This window comes from Scyliorhinus canicula, chromosome 14, assembly GCF_902713615.1.
Source record: "Scyliorhinus canicula chromosome 14, sScyCan1.1, whole genome shotgun sequence".
Lineage (NCBI taxonomy): Eukaryota > Metazoa > Chordata > Chondrichthyes > Carcharhiniformes > Scyliorhinidae > Scyliorhinus > Scyliorhinus canicula.
The window spans coordinates 42402154-42420324 of record NC_052159.1 but is presented as its reverse complement, the minus strand read 5'-3'; the positions used below and the strand labels follow the sequence as shown (position 1 = coordinate 42420324).

Genomic DNA, 18171 nt, shown 5'->3' with positions numbered 1-18171 from the left:
AATTTTCAGGGTTCCTTGAGGCCCAGAATACTGGGCCTCAATGCATCTGTTTTATCCAGTTTCATGTTCCTGTGGGATACAGAATTTCCTGCGAACTGTTCATCACATTCTTGCAAACATTCAGATGTTCACCAGTATTGAATATTAAGATTCACAGGATGTTCAGGTACCCATACGTCCGTAGAACCCTGGGAATTTCAAACTGCCAAATGGGCAGAAATATGTTGCCTGAAACCCTCTGTGGATGCCTTCGACACTAATCCCCGCCATTATAGACTTGGGCTAGATGCCCCTGAACTTGCCCAGAAATTTACTCTAGATAATCATGCCTGTCAAACAGATGTATAGGATCTAATTTGGAAGGGAGTTTAAAAAGAAAAAATTTCGTTCAGGTATTTGCATTAACAACCAACAAACACAACAGATGAAAGCAGAAGTAAAATTATACAATGTAATAAATAACCAACATCCACCCTTCGCATTACCCCCTCCTCCCATCCTGCCTTCTCCATTTTAACCCCCTTAACCAAACCCCCCCCCCCCCCCCCCCCGCCCTCTGCTGACAGCACAATCCTCCTTAAAGAAGTCAATGAACAGCTTCCACCTCCGAGCGAACCCATCAACCGGCCCCCTCAGGACGAACTTGACCTTTTCTCAGGAACTCCGGCAGGTCGCTGACCGACACCCCCACTTTCGGAAGCTCCGAGTCCCTCCATCCAAGCAAAATACGTCTCCGTATGGGCTATCAGGAAGGCAAAAGGCAAAACATTGGTCTATCACACCCCATGGACTCCTGGGTCTTCCAAAATCCCAAATATTGCTGCCTCTGGGCTCAGGGCCACCTTCACCCCCAACACCTCGGACATTACGTTCGCAAACCCATGCCAGAACCCCTCCAGCTTCGGACATGCCCAAAACATGTGGGCATGATTCGCAGGCCTCCCCACACACTGCCAACACCTATCCTCTACTCCCTCAAAGAACCTACCCATCCTCGCCACCGTCCTACGCACCCTGTGAACTACTTTAAACTGAATAAGACTGAACGTCGCATAGGGCGAGGATGCATTCACCCTCCACAGAGCCTCCTCCTACGTCCCGGCCTCCACTCCATCTCTTCCCCCCCCCCCCTGAGCCCAACCCCGCATCACCTGAATGCCCGAGTATCTAAAGCCCGCCCCACCACCTTGAATGGTAGCTCCCCTAACCTCCTCTCCTGCCCTCTTGTCTCAATCGGGAACACCTCACTCTTTCCCATGTTCAACTTGGACCCGGAGAACCGACCAAAATCCCCATAATGCTTCCAATGATCCTCAGTGGGTCCGAAATAAATAACAACAGGTCATCCGCGTACAGTAAAACCCTGTGCTCCACACACAATTCCCCCCTCCCCATACACACACACACACACACAAAACCCCTCTCCAGTCCCTCAATGCTCTAAATGCCATTGCCAATGGCTCTTTAGCCAAGGCAAAAGCAACAGGGAGAGTGGGCACCCCTGCCTTGTCCCACGGTACAGCCCGAAATACCCGAGCTCACACGGTTCATCTGCACACTTGCAACCGGCGCCCTATAAAGCAACCGGACCCAGTCCACAAACCTGTGCCCAAACACCTCCCACCGGTACTCCCACTCCACTCGGTCCAAAACCTTCTCCGCGTCCATCGCCACTGCACCTCCACTTCCTGCCCCTCCGGGGGCATCATACTCATGCTAAGCAGCCTCCTCACATTTGCCGACAACTGTCTCCCTTTCACAAACCCCGTTTGGTCCTCACCTATCACACCCGGGACAGAGTCCTCAATTCGCGAAGCCAACACCCTCGCCAATAACAAAGTCCACATTCAACAATGATATCCTTATCCTTTTTCAATATCGGGGAGGTGGATGCCTGCGACAATGTAGGAGGGAGTATCCCCTCACTCTAGCCTCATTGTATTCCTCACCAGCAACGGTCCTAGGTCCCCTCAAACGTTTTACAAAATTCCACCGTGAACCCTTCCCTGCCTGCATCGCCCCCATACTCTCCAATACCTCTCTCAACCCAATAGGGCCCCCAATCCCTGCACCAACTCCTCGTTCACCCTGGGAAACTCCAACCCAACCAGTAACCGTCGCATTCCCTCCCCGCCCCCAGCCGTGTGCTCAGACTCATACAACCTCCTGTAAAATTCTTCAAACACCCCATTCACCCACACCGGGTCCAGCACCACCCTTCCTGTACCGTCCTTCACTCTACCAAACTCCCTCGCCGCCTCCTGTTTCCTAAGCTGGTGGGCCAAAATCCTGCTCGCCTTCTCCCCATACTCATATAAAGCGCTCCTGGCCCTCCGCAACTGCCCTACTGCCTTCCCCGGGGAAACCAATCCAAACTCTCTCTGGAGCCACTGCCTCTCTCAAAAACCCTGCCTCCTGTCCACCCTCAGAATCTCTTCCACCAGCCTTGCCGTCTCTGCCCATTCTTCCTCTACCCTATATGCCCGAATTAAATCGAAATGAACCCCCCCCCCCAGTGAATCACCGTCTTGAGTGCCTCACACAGCATGGTGGCCATGACCTCCACTGTGTCGTTCAGCTCCATGTACCCCCGATGGCAGCCGTCACCCACACACACAACTCCTCATCCGCCAACTGCCCGACAACCAGCCTCCACTGTGGACAATGGGAACCCCCCCCCCCCCAACCCCCTCCGGTCCACTTGCAAATCCACACAGTGCGCCGTGCGGTCTGAGACCACGCTCTCCGAGTCAACCATCCCCACCAGCATCCCCTTGTCCACCACGAAAAAGTCAATCCAGGCATACACCCTGTGTACTTGGGAGAAAATTCCTTCGCCCTCGGCCTCCCAAACCTCCATGGGTCCACCCCCCCCCCCCCCCCTCCCCATACGCTTCATAAACCCCCTCAGCGTCCACTGACACCTTCCCCAACCTCGGGCTCGACTGGTCTTAGCTTGGCTCAATGACTGTTAAACCCCCCCCCCCCCCCCCATGATCAACCGGTGCAAGTCCAGGTCGGGGACCTTCCCCAGAACCCACCTCATGAAATTTGGGGCATAAACATTTACCAGGATCACCGGCATCCCCTCCAGCTTCCCACTAACTGTCACAGACCTCCCCCTCCAAATCTGCCACAATATTCCCCACCTCAAACGTCACCCGTTTATTCTCCAGCACCGCCACCCCCTCGTCTTCATGTCCAATCTTGAACATGAACCTGCTCTACCCATCCTTTCCTCAACCTTGTGTGGGCCCCAATCTTTAAACGCGTCTCTTGCAGAAAAGCCATTTTCCACCTTCAGGCTCCTCAGGTGCGCAAACACACGTGACCGTTTGACGGGCCTATTCAGCCCCCTCATGTTCCATGTGACCAGCCTGGTCAGGGGTCTCCTCACCCCCCCCCCCCCCCCCACACACACACACGCACACACACACACACACATGGCAACCATATCCCCTTTTGGGCCAGCCCCCAGCCCATATCGCGCGACCCTCCAATCCCACCCTCGGATGTCCATCATCATCACTCCTTTTCCAACTGTGCCAGTCAGGGGAAGTCCACCCAGGCTAAAGAGTTTAAACAGCCACCTGACTAGTAACATACCTCTAAGGGATAGGAAGTCCCAACCCCTGACCGGAGAAGCATTCCAGTGCCAGCAGTGGCCACTGCTAGTATTGCACTTGGAGCTTGAAAAGCCAAGGTTCCAGAGGCCAAAGAGGGAGGGTAACTCCTTGGGGGTGCCGTCTGATTGGAGCGGGGACCCGTTAAGTTGGAATGCCCTCAATGCATATCAAGGAACTGAACCATAGATGGGTGGGCTGCCTGATGCCACCTCTGCCACTTGTAACATTGTGGTAAGGACAGGTAGGTAGTGGGAAAACTGCCTGCTAGATTTTACCTGATCCCATTTTCAAACCTGCCTGAGGGCTTGGGGAGGGTACAATGCAATCCATAAAAGCAATCAAAATGCTTAGAAATTGTTACTTATCTTACTAGTTTATACTTACAACACTACAAAATGTACTTACCATTTATTTAATTTTAACTTCTTAAATTCACTTCAAGACCTCCACGCTTATTTAGTTTTTCCTAAAGCTTATACAAACTTATAAAAGTAATTAAAAGTCTTTGAAAGATTAGAAACAGTTAAAAAATAACACAATTTTGAAAAATCTCACCAAAACATTACAAAACTCTATACAAGTGTGACACGATTCATTGCTCCGTACTAGTCATTTACACATTTTTCTAATTGAGACTTCAGTTTGTATTGTGGGGCTATGGAAAATTGGGACATCGATATTTTACTATCAATCTTGCATTTCAAACTGCATTCCCAGATGTAAAAGATAAATGTGCTAATCCACTGCACCAGTCAATCCCAGAGTAAATACCTTATTTACATACCTTATTTACATACTTTGTTTACCTCACTGTAATTCCAAATAATTGCAAGTAAAATTCACACCACACAAGTGCCAGGAAATAACCATCCTCAACATGAGAGTCCAACCACCTCCTTTAGAAATTTGTCAGCATTAACATTGTTGAATACCACACTGCCAGCATCCTGGGGATCGCCATTGATCAGAAACTTAACTGGACCAGCAGTATAAATACTGTAGCTACAAGACTAAGTCAGAAGCTAGGCACTCTGCAGTGAGCAACTCAACTCCCAACTCCCCAAAGACTAAATCAACACCTACAAGGCATAAAGTCAAGAATGTCGTGTAATACCTCCTACTTATTCTGGATTAGTACAATTCATAATAATAATAATCTTTATGATTGTCACAAGTAGGCTTACATTAACACTGCAATGAAGTTACTGTAAATATCCCCTACTCGTCACTCTCCGGCACCTGTTCGGGTACACTGAGGGAGAATTCAGAACGTCCAATTCACCTAATAGCACGTCTTTTGGGACTTGTGGGAGGAAACCGGAGCACCCGGAGGAAACCCACGCAGACGCAGGGAGAACGTGCAGACTCCACACAGACAGTGACCCAAGCGGGAATCGAACCAGGCACCCTGGTGCAGTGAAGCAACACTGCTAACCACTGTGCTACCGTGTTGCCCATTGCTACCGTGCAGCCCATTCTAACAATTCTCAAGAAACTTGGTACCACCCGGGACAAATTGGCCCACTTGATTTGCACCCTATCCATCACCTTAAACATTCATCTCTCTTCACTGCACATTGTCACTACAGTGTGTACCATCCACAAGATACACTACAGTAACCACCAAGGCCCTTTCAACAGCACTTTCCAAACCTGCAAAAATACAAAGACCAGCAAATGGTCACAAAGCAGCTGAGCTACTAATTTAATTTTTTCTGTCCAATTTGGGGGGAATTTAGCGTGGTCAATCCACCTACCCTACACATCTTGGGCAGGATTCTTCAATCCCGCGGCAGATTGTCCACGCCGTCGTAAACGCCATCGCATTTTACGGCGGCGTGAACGGGCCGCTCCCACGTCTAATTCTGGCTCCTACAGGGGGCCAGCACGGCGCTGGAGCCGTTCGCGCCGTTCCAGCTGCAGATCCCAGCGCGAACTGTGCGCCACGGGACCCGTGCATGCGCAGTTGCGCTGGTGCCAACGAGGACCTGCGCAGTGGCGCCGATGCCAATGCGCGCATGCGCAGTGGCCTCCTTCAACATGCCGGCCCCGACGCAACATGGCACAGGGCTACAGGGGCCGGCACATAGGAAAGGAGGCCCCCAGCCACAGAGGCCGGGCCAGGCCCCCCCCCCCCCAAACAGGCCGCCACCCGACCCTCACACGCTGAGGTCCCACTGGCCCAGAGCAGGTTAGAACGGCGCAGGCGGGACTCGGCTCTTTTCCTACGGAAAGAGCGACCGGCACCGCGCCAACCACGCCGGCGTTGGGGCGGCGTGGCCCGTTCACGGGGATTCTCCAGCCTGGCACAGGACTGAGAGAATCCCGCCCCTTGTGTTGTGGGGGCGAGACCCACGCAGACGTGGGGAGAATGGGAAAACTCTACAGGGACAGTGACTCGGGATCCAACCCGGGTCCGCTGCACCGTGAGTCAGCAGTGCTAACCACAGCGCCATCGTGCCGCCCATCAGCTGAGCTACTAAAAGGGATCATGAAAGGAAACTTGCAATGGACATAAAAATTAATAAGAAATTTTATAGATATGTCAAGGGAAAGCAGGTGGTCAAGAGCAGTGTAGGCCCACTAAAAGTTGAAAATGGAAATATTGTCAGTGATATTGGGGAAATGGCAGACGTGTTGAACTTTACCTCATTATTTATAGTTGAAAAGGAGGATAACTTGCTGGAAGTGGAAAAAAAATAATAGTAGATAGAGGAGGGACTTACTACAATTAACGTATGTACAGCATTAGTAACTAGGAAATTAATGGAACTAAAGAATGACAATCTGCAGGACCTGACGGTTTCCATCCAAGGGGAAGAAAGTAGGGGAACACATTGTAGGTGCCCTAACTATAATTTTTCAGAGTTCCCTAGATTCAGGAGTAGTAGATTTGAAAATTGCACATGTCATTCCACCATTTAAAAAGGATAAAAATGGGGGAAACCAAGATATTACAGACTGGTTAACCTAACATCTGTGGTGAGGAAATTGCTGGATCTTTTAACAGGGATGGGGTAACTGAACACCTCAAAGTTTTCATCGATCTGGGAGAGCCAGCGTGGATTCGTGAAGGGAAGGTCCTGCCTGACTAATCTTATTGAATTTTTTGAAGAGGTGACTAAGGTAGTGGTATCGATAGCAAGAGGCAATATAGGATCAGAAGACATAGAATCTGTGTGGGTTGAGTTGAGGAATCGCAAAGGAAAGAAGACCCTCATGGGAGTTATGTACAGGTGCCCAGCAGTAGTCAGAATGTAGGATAGAAAATAAATCAGGAATTAGAAACGGCATATAAGAAAGGCAATATTACAATCATCATGCGGGACTTGGTGGACTGGGAAAATCAGTTGGTAGCACATCCCAAGAAAAGGAAATTGTGGAATGTCTACGAGATGGTTTTTTGGATCAACTTGTGGTAGAGCTCGGGGAACAAGCAATTCTGTGCTGTATAATGAGGCAGACTTGATTAGGGAACTTAAGGTGAAGGAACCCTGAGGGGCGCAGTGACCACAATATGATAGAATCTGCAATTTGAGAGGGAGAAGTTAGAATCAGATTTAACGGTATTACAATTGAATAAAGGTAATGATAAATACATGAGAGGGGAGCTGGCCAGAGTTGGTTGGAAGGGGAGTCTAACAGGTAAGATGGTGGGACAACAATGGCAGGAGTTTTGGGGGGTTATTAGGGAGGCACAACAGAAATTCATCCAGAGGAGGAGGAAACATGCTAAAAGGAGGACGAGGCATCCATGGTTGATGGGGGAAGTAAAGGACAGCATAAAATCAAAACAAAAAGCATGCAGGGTGGCGAGGATTAGTGGGAAGCCAGAGGATTGGGAAGCCTTTAAAAGCGAGTAGAGGACAACAAAAAACGCATTAAAGCAGGGAGAAGATGAAATATGAGTGTAAACTAGCTGGTAATGTAAAGGAAGAGGAATGATTATTGGGTGTAGGTGAGCTGCTGGAGTTGAGATTACAATTAGATCAACCATGATTTTATTTAGCTCAGGTAGGCTTTTTGTTTGGCATGGATCAGTTTAAGCCGAAGGGCCTGTCTCCGTGCCGTAGATTCTATGATTCTAAGATCACACGAGTTTTTACAATATGTAGCTGGAAAATTAGGCTGGAGAAGTAGTAATAGGAAACAAAGAAAACACAGAGGAACTGAATAGTTACTTTGCATCAGCCTTCACAGTGGAAGACACCAATGGGATACCAGAGCTCCAGGAGAATCGGGGCAGAGTTTAGTGTAGTGGCCATCATAAAGAAGAAGGTTCTGGAGAAACTGAAAGGTCTGAAGGTGGACAAATCACCTGGACTGGATGGACTACACCCCAGGTTTCTAAAGGAGATAACTGAGGAGATTGTGGAGGCATTGGTGGTGATCTTTCAGGAATCACTGGAGGCAGGGAGGGTCCCAGAGGACTGGAAAATGTCTAATGTAACACCCCTGTTTAAGAAGGGAGGGAGTAAGAAGACAGGAAATTATTGGCAAGATTTTAGAGTCCATTATTAAAGATGAGATTGGGGCAGTACGGTGGCGCAGTGGGTTAGCCCTGCTGCCTCATGGTGCCGAGGTCCCAGATTCGATTCCCGCTCTGGGTCACTGTCCGTGTGGAGATTGCACATTCTCCCAGTGTTTGCGTGGGTTTCACCCCCACGACCCAAAGATGTGCAGGTTAGGTGGATTGGCCGTGCTAAATTGCCCCTTAATTGGAAAAAATGAATTGGGCACTCTAAGTTTATTTTAAAAAATTAAAGATGAGATTGCGGAGTTGTTGGAAGTCCATGATAAAATACGACTGAGTCAACACGGCTTCATCAAGGGGAGGTCATGTCTGGCAAATCTGTTAGAATTCTTTGAGGAGAGGGCGCCACGATGGTGTAGTGGTTAGCACTGCTGCCTTATGTCGCCGAGGACCCGGGTATGATTCCGGCTCCGGGTCACTGTCCATGTGGAGGTTGCACATTCTCCCCATGTCTGCATACGTTCCACCCCCACAACCCAAAAAGATGTGCAGGATAGGTACATTGGTCACGCTAAATTTCCCCTGAATTGGAAAATAATTGGGTATTCCAAATTTATTTTTTTTTAAATAATTCTTTGAGGAGGTAACAAGGAAGTTAGACATGGGAGAACCAGGCGTGATCTATTTAGAATTCCAGACTGCCTTTGACAAGGTGTCATATTGGAGGATGTTAAATAAGTTAAGAGCCCATGGTGTTAAGGGTAAGATACTGGCATGGATAGAGGATTGGCTGACTGACAGAGGGCAGAGAGTGGGGATAAAAGGATCTTTTTCAGGATGGCAGCTGGTGACTAGTGATGTGCCTCAAGGGTCACAATATATATAAATGATCTGAAAGAAGAAACTGAGGGCACTGTTGCTGGGTTTGCAGATGATACAAAGAAATACAGAGGGACAGATAGGAAGCAGTGGGTGCTGCAGAAGGACTTGGACAAGCTAGGAATGTGGGCAAAGAGGTGGCAGATGGAATACAATGTGGAAGAGTGTGAGGTTATGCACTGTGGTGGGAAGAATGGAGGCATTGTGTGGAAGGGAAGTTTCTAAATGTGGAAATGCTTAGGAAATCAGAAGCACAAAGGGACTTGGGAATTCTTGTTCAAGATTCTCTTGAGGTTAACATGCAGGTTCAGTCGGCAGTTCGGAAGGCAAATACAATGTTACCATTCGTGTCGAGAGGGCTAGAATACAAGAGCAGGGATGTACTGCTGAGGCTGTATAAGGCTCTGGTCAGACCCCGTTTGGAGTATTGTGAATAGTTTGGGGCCCATATTAAAGGAAGGATGTGCTGGCCTTGGAAAGGTTCCAGGGCAGGTTCACAAGAATGATCCCTGGACTGAAGAACTTCTCATATGAGGAGTGGTTGAAGACTCTGGGTCTGTACTCGTTGGAGTTTAGAAGGATGAGGGGGGACCTTATTGAAACTTACAGGATACTGTGAGGCCTGGATAGAGTAGATGTGGAGAGGATGTTTCCACTCTTAGGAAAAAATAGAACCGAAGGGCATAGCCTCAGATTGAAGGGACAATCCTTCAAAACTGAGATGAGGAGGAATTTCTTCAGCCAGAGGGTGGTGAATCTGTGGAACTTTTTGCCGCAGAAGGCTCTGGAGGCCAAATCACTGAGTTTCTTTAAGGCAGAGATAGGTAGGTGCTTGATTAATATAGGGATCAGGGGTTATGGGGAGATGGCAGGAGAATGGGGACTCGATGGACTGAATGGCTTGATTCTGCTCCTATGTCTTATGGACAAGATGTTATTTACATGGACTTCCAGAAGGCATTTGGTAATGTCCCACGTAAGAGACTGTTAACCAAGGAGTTGAGGGCAAATTATTGACACGGTTAGGAAATTGTTTGAGTGGCAGGCGACAAAGAATTGGGATTAGTCTAATTGAAAGGAGGTGCCTAGTGGTGTACCACAGGGATCTGTGTTGAGGGCTCAATTATTCACATTATTTGTTGATGACTTGGATAATCGCAGAGAAATTCATATCCAAATTTGCTGATGATACAAAGTTCGGTGGCATTTTAGACAGCCTAGATGACAGCATACAATTGCAAGGAGATAGTGACAGAGTAGGTGAATGGCCAAAATTGTGGCAGATGGAATTTAATGTAAGCAAGTGTGAGGTTATCCACTTTGGACCAAAAGAAGATAGAGCAGAATACTTTTGAGATGGAAAGAGGTCAGGTATAGTGGGTGGCCAAAGAGACTGGGGACTTGGCGGGGGGGGGAGTTCAGGTGCATAGCCCCTTAAAATGCCACGGAAAAGTGCAGCAAATAATCAAAAAGGCAAATACAATGCTGGCCTTTATATCTAGAGGATTGGAGTTTAAAGACACAGGGGTTATGCTGCAGCTGTCCAAAACCCTTGTTAGAACCCACTTAGAAGTACTGTGAGCAGTTCTGGACACTACAGCTTAGGAAGTATATATTGGCCTTGGAATCAGTGCAATGTAGGTTTACAAAAATGATAACTGGGAACTTCTGGTGGCGGCGATGGTTTGAATAGTCACATGAAAGGGACTCTCCCCTGGAAACTTCAACTTGGGTTTGAAAATCGGCCACTAAACCAACAACCCCCCCCCCCCCCCCCCCCCCCCCCCCCCCGCCCACACCCTTACCCTGAACTACCAACCACCCGAGGAAATGCCCCAAATCAGCAAAGGAGCTGGAAAGGCAATAAGAGGATGCTCTGAGTCAGGAGAGGAAGATCTAGAGCGCAGACACGAGGAGCAAAGCCAGCCCACCCACTGACAGGGCAGTGGATGGAGCCCCTTACATAAGAGCTCCTAAAACATAGGGACTCCATTAAGGAGGACCTCATGGTGACCATGAATCCGGCGATAGTAATCACTGTGGCCCCCTTCGAGGAGGCGCTGGAGAGGACCGAGCAGCGATTGGAGACCCAGAAGGTGATGGTGCAGAAATTGGAAAAAGCGGCCACCGACCAGAGTGATCGGATCATCCCACTTGAGGCAGAAGTAACATGGTTGGTGGCGGCCCAGGGAGCACCCATGGGGAAGATGGAAGACCAGAGAACAGGTCTCGCCACCAGAACCTCGGGATTGTCGAACTACATGAGAGCAGAGAGGGTAGAAACCCAACAGTATATGTAACACAGATGTTATAAAAGCTGGTCAGGGGAGAAAACGTCCCCAAGCCCTCGGAGGTGGACAGTGCCCATAGGTCGCTCTGGCAGAGGCCCCAAATAGTAGGAGGACCACCATGGACGATTATTGCAAAGCTCCACAAACTCCAAGACAAGGAGGGAATCCTGAACTAGGCAAGAAGCACGCAGTCCTGCAGGTGGAAAGAGCATACAGTCCGCATATATCAGGACATTGGGGCCAACGTGGCCAAGCGCTGGGCAGAGTTGAATGGGGCCACGGCGGTTTTATTCAAGATCAAGATGTGGTTTGGGATGCTGTACCCAGCAAGACTCTGGATGACTTACAGCAATATGGAGCATTATTTCAACACGCAGGGAGAAGCAGACGTGTTCATCTTGAAAAACGGGCTAGAAAGAAGGAGAAACATGGGAGGGCTCAGTGGTGGTGGCCATGCTGAGTATGTGGAACCAACTCGGGCACCATTTCAGTCTGGTAGCAATGTCCACCATGGCCCCCATCTGCAAGAACCATCAATTTATCCCGACAACAATAGATGCCTCCTTTAAAAGGTGGAGAAAGGTCCCTGAAAGTTGTCACCCAGGTTGATAGGGTTGTGAAGAAGGCCTATGGTGTGTTGGCCTTTATTGGCAGAGGGATTGAGTTCCGGAGCCATGAGGTCATGTTGCAGCTGTACAAAACTCTGGTACGGCCGCATTTGGAGTATTGCGTACAGTTCTGGTCGCCTCATTATAGGAAGGATGTGGAAGCTTTGGAACGGGTGCAGAGGAGATTTACCAGGATGTTGCCTGGTATGGAGGGAAAATCTTATGAGGAAAGGCTGATGGACTTGAGGTTGTTTTCGTTAGAGAGAAGAAGGTTAAGAGGTGACTTAATAGAGGCATACAAAATAATCAGAGGGTTAGATAGGGTGGACAGTGAGAGCCTTCTCCCGCGGATGGAGGTGGCTAGCACGAGGGGACATAGCCTTAAATTGAGGGGTAATAGATATAGGACAGAGATCAGAGGTAGGTTTTATATGCAAAGAGTGGTGAGGCAGTGGAATGCCCTACCTGCAACAGTAGTGAACTCGGCAACATTGAGGGCATTTAAAAGTTTATTGGATAAGCATATGGATGATAATGGCATAGTGTAGGTTAGGTGACCATTAGTTTTTGACTTCCCATGTTGGTGCAACATCGTGGGCCGAAGGGCCTGTACTGCGCTGTATCGTTCTATGTTCTAAAGGATGAAGGGACACTGATGGTAGGGAACTTATACATTGACAGCAGAGTGGCAACCCTGGGTGAACTGATGGACAAGTTCCAGCTCCCAAAAGGGAACGAGTTGCGATACATTCAATTAAAGAACTTCCTTCGCAAGGAGACAACAATGTTTCCCCCAGCTACCAGAGCATTCCCTACTGGGAAGACTACTAACCGTGAGGGAACTAAGGGGTGGTAACTGCGCTGACATGTACAGGTGGCTACTAGAGGAGATACGGTCACCACTGGATGGGGCAAGGGAGAAATGGGAGGAAGAGCTAGGCATAGAGATAGGGGGAGGACTCTGGAGCAAGCGCTGCATTGGGTGAACTCCACCTCCTCATGTGCAGGGCTGAGCCTAACGCAGCTGAAAGTGGTGCATAGAGCGCACTTAACAAGAAGAGGGGAGGAGAACGAATGCACCTAAGAGGAACACAGGAGGCAGGCAGAAGGGAGGAAAACTGCAAGACACTGGTTTGCTGGCAAATTAATGCCTGAACCCCACTGTACATAAACCAATATTGTTACAGTCGGCGGTTGGAACTTCTTTTCTTAATATATGTGTTTATTTTGATTGGCTTTGTGAATTTGTATTACAAAGTGTAAATAGCTCAATAAAAATATTTTCCAAAAAAACGCATGCCCAGGTGGTGCCAAACACGCCCCCCTGGTGCGTTTTAATACCAGGAGGTGACACACAAAGTAAGTCCGACACGGAGGGGTAGCCGATGACGGGAGACCCGAAGCCAGGGCTCTGGTATCTGCCGTATCTGTATCTATACACACACTACCCTTGTATACATATCTGTGTATGTTCCTATAGTTGTGACTTTTCATTTTTTCCATCTTTGCTATTGTATATACACACATATACCCATTCTGTAGATGTCTCTATATTACTGTACAATGTTACTATAAATGCTAACCAATAAAAGACTTTTTTTTAAAAATGATACCTGGTCCTACAGGGGTTACATTACGAGGTGAAATTACACAGATTAGGCCTGTTTTTGCTAGAATTTAAAAGATAAAGGAATGAGCTGATCGAAGTATTCAAGATATTAAACAGGGAAAGACAGGGTAGACTGTGTACCCTAACAGTGCCGGAATGTGGTGACTAGGGGCTTTTCACAGTAACTTCATTGCAATGTTAATGTAAGCCTACTTGTGACAATAAAGATTATTATTATCATTAATAATAAAGTTTCTAAAACTAGGGACAGTAAGACGTCTTACAACACCAGGTTAAAGTCCAACAGGTTTGTTTCAAACACCGGGGCATAGTTTAAAAATTAGGGCTAGACTGTTAGGAGAAATGTTAGGAAGCACTTACCAAGTGACTAAAATATAAAATAATGCATTATTTTTCTGCATTTCCAAGCACTTGTTTTGTTGTATATTTTTAATAAAACAAATTCAACCTTTATTTAAGAGGAATAAGTCCTACACAGAATGCCAGACAGATCACCATCTATTCTTCATTTCTTATGTTTTAAATGTAAATTCAAAAATTGATTTAACATTTCAAACATTTTTGAATAGCATTTAATTTGGAGCAATTTGTATCTCCAGAATACTTAATTGTATTGAAATTGAAAGTTTGATACAGTGAATGACTTTGAAAACATAGTGACCTTTGTATATTTGATTTAGCTGAAGCTTTCAATAGCAAAAGATACTTGTATGAAACATTAGACTACAACACTGAAGGGGCGGCACGGTGGTGCAGTGGTTAGCACTGCTGCCTCACGGCGCCGATGACCCGGGTTTGATCCCGGCCCCGGGTAACTGACCGTATGGAGTTTGCATATTCTCCCTGTGTCAGTGTGGGGTTCACCCTACAAACCAAAAGATACGCAGGGTACGTGGATTGGCCACGCTAAATTGCCCCTTAATTGGAAAAAAAGAATTGGGCACTTAGTATTCAACTCTAATAAGCAGTAATTACAAGCAATGACTTCTAACTCTTCATTGATCAGACCAGATAATGAATATTTCTCAAAATTATAAGAAGCTTCAAAACTCCTAACTTCACCTATTAAGCGGAAAACTAAGAAAACAGGTTGATTCTCTATCAGATATTCAAGGGAACTAAATTATTTAAAATGAAATATATGACAAATTAAAGGAGTTCAAAGGACTTAATTTACTTAAAGGAGAATTGATCTTTTTCAAATTAGAGGTATCAAATAACACCTTTCTGCCTAGTTAATGACAATACACTTTATAGAAACATCGTATCCTAATAAAGTTCATTTGAATAATTTACATGCTTTAATTCCTATTCTTAGGAGGAGAGTGATGGATAGCATTGCACTGCAGTGGTGGACAACTTATACATAAATATATAATTGTGTCTAGTCTCGCAATGTTAATCATCTTTAGGCATAATCTCTGTTTTGTTATTTAGTTACTTTGGTTAGTGGCTAAGTCTTCATAGAACTGAAGAAATAATCAATATTATGAATGCCTTTTTTAATGCATTTGATTTATTTACCCTTTATAGCAACTTGAGTTGTGTCAAAGACTCTACAAGCTTCACTTTCAGCTGCTGCTGCTCTTCCAGTCCTACTACAAACTAATTGGACAGATCCATGTTGTCAATTCAGTGCCAGAGGTAAAGGTTACCTTTTTGACTGACACTAATCAACATATTCCCAAAAACATGTTTAAAATCTACTACTCCATAGCATCATTTTTTTTTTTTTAATAAACAATTTTATTGAGGTAGTTTTTGGCTTTATAAACAGTTACAGACATCATCAGATAGAAAGCAAAAAAAGTCAAAAATGTGCAAACATCCATGTACTTTCAATACTTCAATCATAACATATTGCACAAGCCCGCTCCTCTCCCACCGGTACTACCCGCCATATTTTCCTTCCTACTCTACTCTACCCCCCCACCCCCTGCTGACGCTCACTCTCCCGTAAAGAAGTCAATAAATGGTTGCCACCTCCGGGGGAACCCCTGCACAGATCCCCTCAAGGCGAACTTAATTTTCTCCATACCCAGGAAACTCGACATGTCCGCAAGCCACAACTCAGTCTTCGGGGGCTTTGAGTCCCTCCACGCCAATAGTATTCGTCGCCGGGCTATCAGGGAAGCAAAGGCCAAAACATCGGCCTCTTTCTCCCCCTGGACCCCCGGGTCCTCCGAAACCCCAAAAATTGCCACCCCTGGACTCATCATCACCCTTGACACCACCCTGCGGACTCTATTCTCCAGCTCCTCCACTCTGTCCAGCAGTCTTCTCTGCCACTCTTTCAGGCCGTCAACTTCTATCGCTGCAACCGTCTGCGCATCGGCCTGCTCCTCCACCACCTCTCCCAGCGCCTTAACTTTAACATCCTGCACGTCCAGCCTCTGGTTCAGCTGATCCACCACTTTCTGGATTGGGTCCAAGCTGTCCCGCTTCAGCGCTTCAAAACTGGACTTCATTACCTGGACATGTTATCCAGCGCCTGCTGGATTGCCGAGTCCAGGTCCGTGTGTCCGCCATCTTAGGTCCCAGATAAGTTTCTTCAGGCCCTTGTCTCTGTCCCTTTTTCTCCTTCTTTTTCTGCCTTCTGGACTCTCGCTGTTCCATATGCCGCAGCCCGCTCCTCAGCGCCTTCGCTGCCGCTTTCCTTCGTCCAGCTCCTTAAATTTTACCTTCTGGGCCTCTGAAGTGGGTCCAAGTTGTCCTGCTTCAGCAACTCCAAAACTTATTTTCTTCTCCTGGAGGAAGGAAGGTCCGTGGGTCCGCCATCTTACTTTCCAGGTCCGTTTCCTCTGCTCCTTGCCTCCGTCTCTCTCTCTCTCTCTCTTCCCCTACCTGCTGGTCTCCCACGCTTCCATCGCTGTCAGCCCGCTCTCCAGCCCTTTCCCGGCAGCCTTTTTGCCGCCCCCGAGGTCCCGCTATCGCGGGGAATCAGCTCCAAAGCCCCGCCGGAGTGAGAGCCCACCGAATGTGCGGCTCACTCAGGCATCGCCGCCACCGGAAGTCTCCATAACATCATATTTTAACACAACATTCTAATATTACCATGATACTTTGAGATAAATAAACTTAAACTTTACAATAAAAAAATTTCAGTGATGCAGACATTATAATCATAATGCTAGCTAGCGTATGTTGGTAGGGAAATGGTTAAAATGAAAAGCTGCTCTGATTTGTATTGTGTTACTAATATTTGTTTACTAGCTACTGAATATGTCAAAAGAATTGAATGACCTGAGGGATAACCTGAAGGAAGCTTCAGCTTTAATAGCAGTTGAACCGCTCAAAGATGAATTCAGTTCACATGGCCTCACAGTAACCTCCTCTGAAACTGCTGTTCATACCATGCTGGAGTGCCTGAAGAACAGGGATCTCCTCACTGCCCTGCGTCAAATCAGGGATTGCAGGTTAGACTTGATATACTGTTCATAATCTGTAAATACTTGTTATATTGTATAATAACTCTATTTCTCTTGCTTTGCTTACTTGATACAAGGGAATTTTAATGAAAAAATACATTGTTGTCTTGTTAACATTACTTTTTTCTTCCACCAAACACAGTATTACGTTCCAAGCCTTGATAGACTGTATTAATAGTATTGTAGGCTATCAACAATACTCCACAATTTTTAACTTAAAACAAACAAGCTATGATAAATACTAATGGTATTCTAAATTTATGCCAACTAACTGCTAATACCATTAGCAATACCAGCCCTGTGGTATATGCTAACTGTCAAGGGTGGGGCTAGCACAGACAATTGAATTGCTGAATTATACACAGTTTAAATGGAGTTCAAAATTGTCTCCATTAACATACATAGTGTTGATGCCACTGTGATATGTTTCGACCTTGGGGTACCTCACTAATGGATAACTCAAAATACTGCATCTCAGAACCTACAGGCAATGGTCGGCTGGTGGTCGCACAGGACATTTATCTCGTCAGGAGAATTATTGCTGTTGAATATTCAACTATTGGGAGGTGACTTCACCATCAACAAAGTTAAGGAGATGGTGGGCTGTGGTAGTGTACAAAAACATTTTGCTCTAGTTAATCAACATGTACCCCGGCTTTAAAGAACAAGCAGCTGACCATATGCCAGCAGCTCCCACTGCTGCTAGCAATGTCCTAACCAGTCACTCTGGGCAGTGACTTCAACTGCATCATCAATGAGGTTGGACAATCCGGAAGGGCCAGCAAACTAAATACTGCGTCAAAATTCCTGATGGAAGTGGCAAAGGACACCAAGCTGCATGACGTTTTCAGAAACCCTACAGATGGGTGTGCCACATAGTTACATCTGGGCAAAACCAGACTGGTCCGTCCCTTCCAAGATAGACCTGTACTCCTATCAGATCCACCAATTTCAAGCCATCCTCATAGAACTCCTACAGTGCAAAAGGAGGCCATCTGGCACATTAAGTCTGCACCAATCCTCTGAAGGAACACCCTACTGTGGTGAATGTACATTGCTTAATTCACACTGTATAGTATTGTGTCTTTGTGGGCTCTGTCTGTAAGCCGTTGCGCGGCTCTGCCCACAGGGAGAGATGAGGAGCTTGTACAGGGCTCCGCCCATGGCTCCGCCCATGGCCCCTCCCACTACCGGAAGTATTAAGTGCTGCCGCCTTGTGAGTCTGCCCTCAGTTC

The 18171-nt window shown here is 47.0% G+C and overlaps 1 protein-coding gene across 4 annotated transcripts in view; it reads left to right on the top strand.

The window, feature by feature from the left end:
• LOC119977793 (protein furry homolog) overlaps positions 1-18171 on the top strand; it is a 483675-nt gene that overhangs the window by 451320 nt on the left and 14184 nt on the right. For all 4 annotated transcript variants that reach the window (XM_038819004.1, XM_038819002.1, XM_038819003.1 and 1 more), the window contains 2 exons: positions 15042-15152; positions 16722-16924. In XM_038819004.1, the coding sequence (XP_038674932.1) occupies positions 15042-15152; positions 16722-16924 (314 nt within the window). The remainder of the gene's footprint in view (positions 1-15041; positions 15153-16721; positions 16925-18171) is intronic.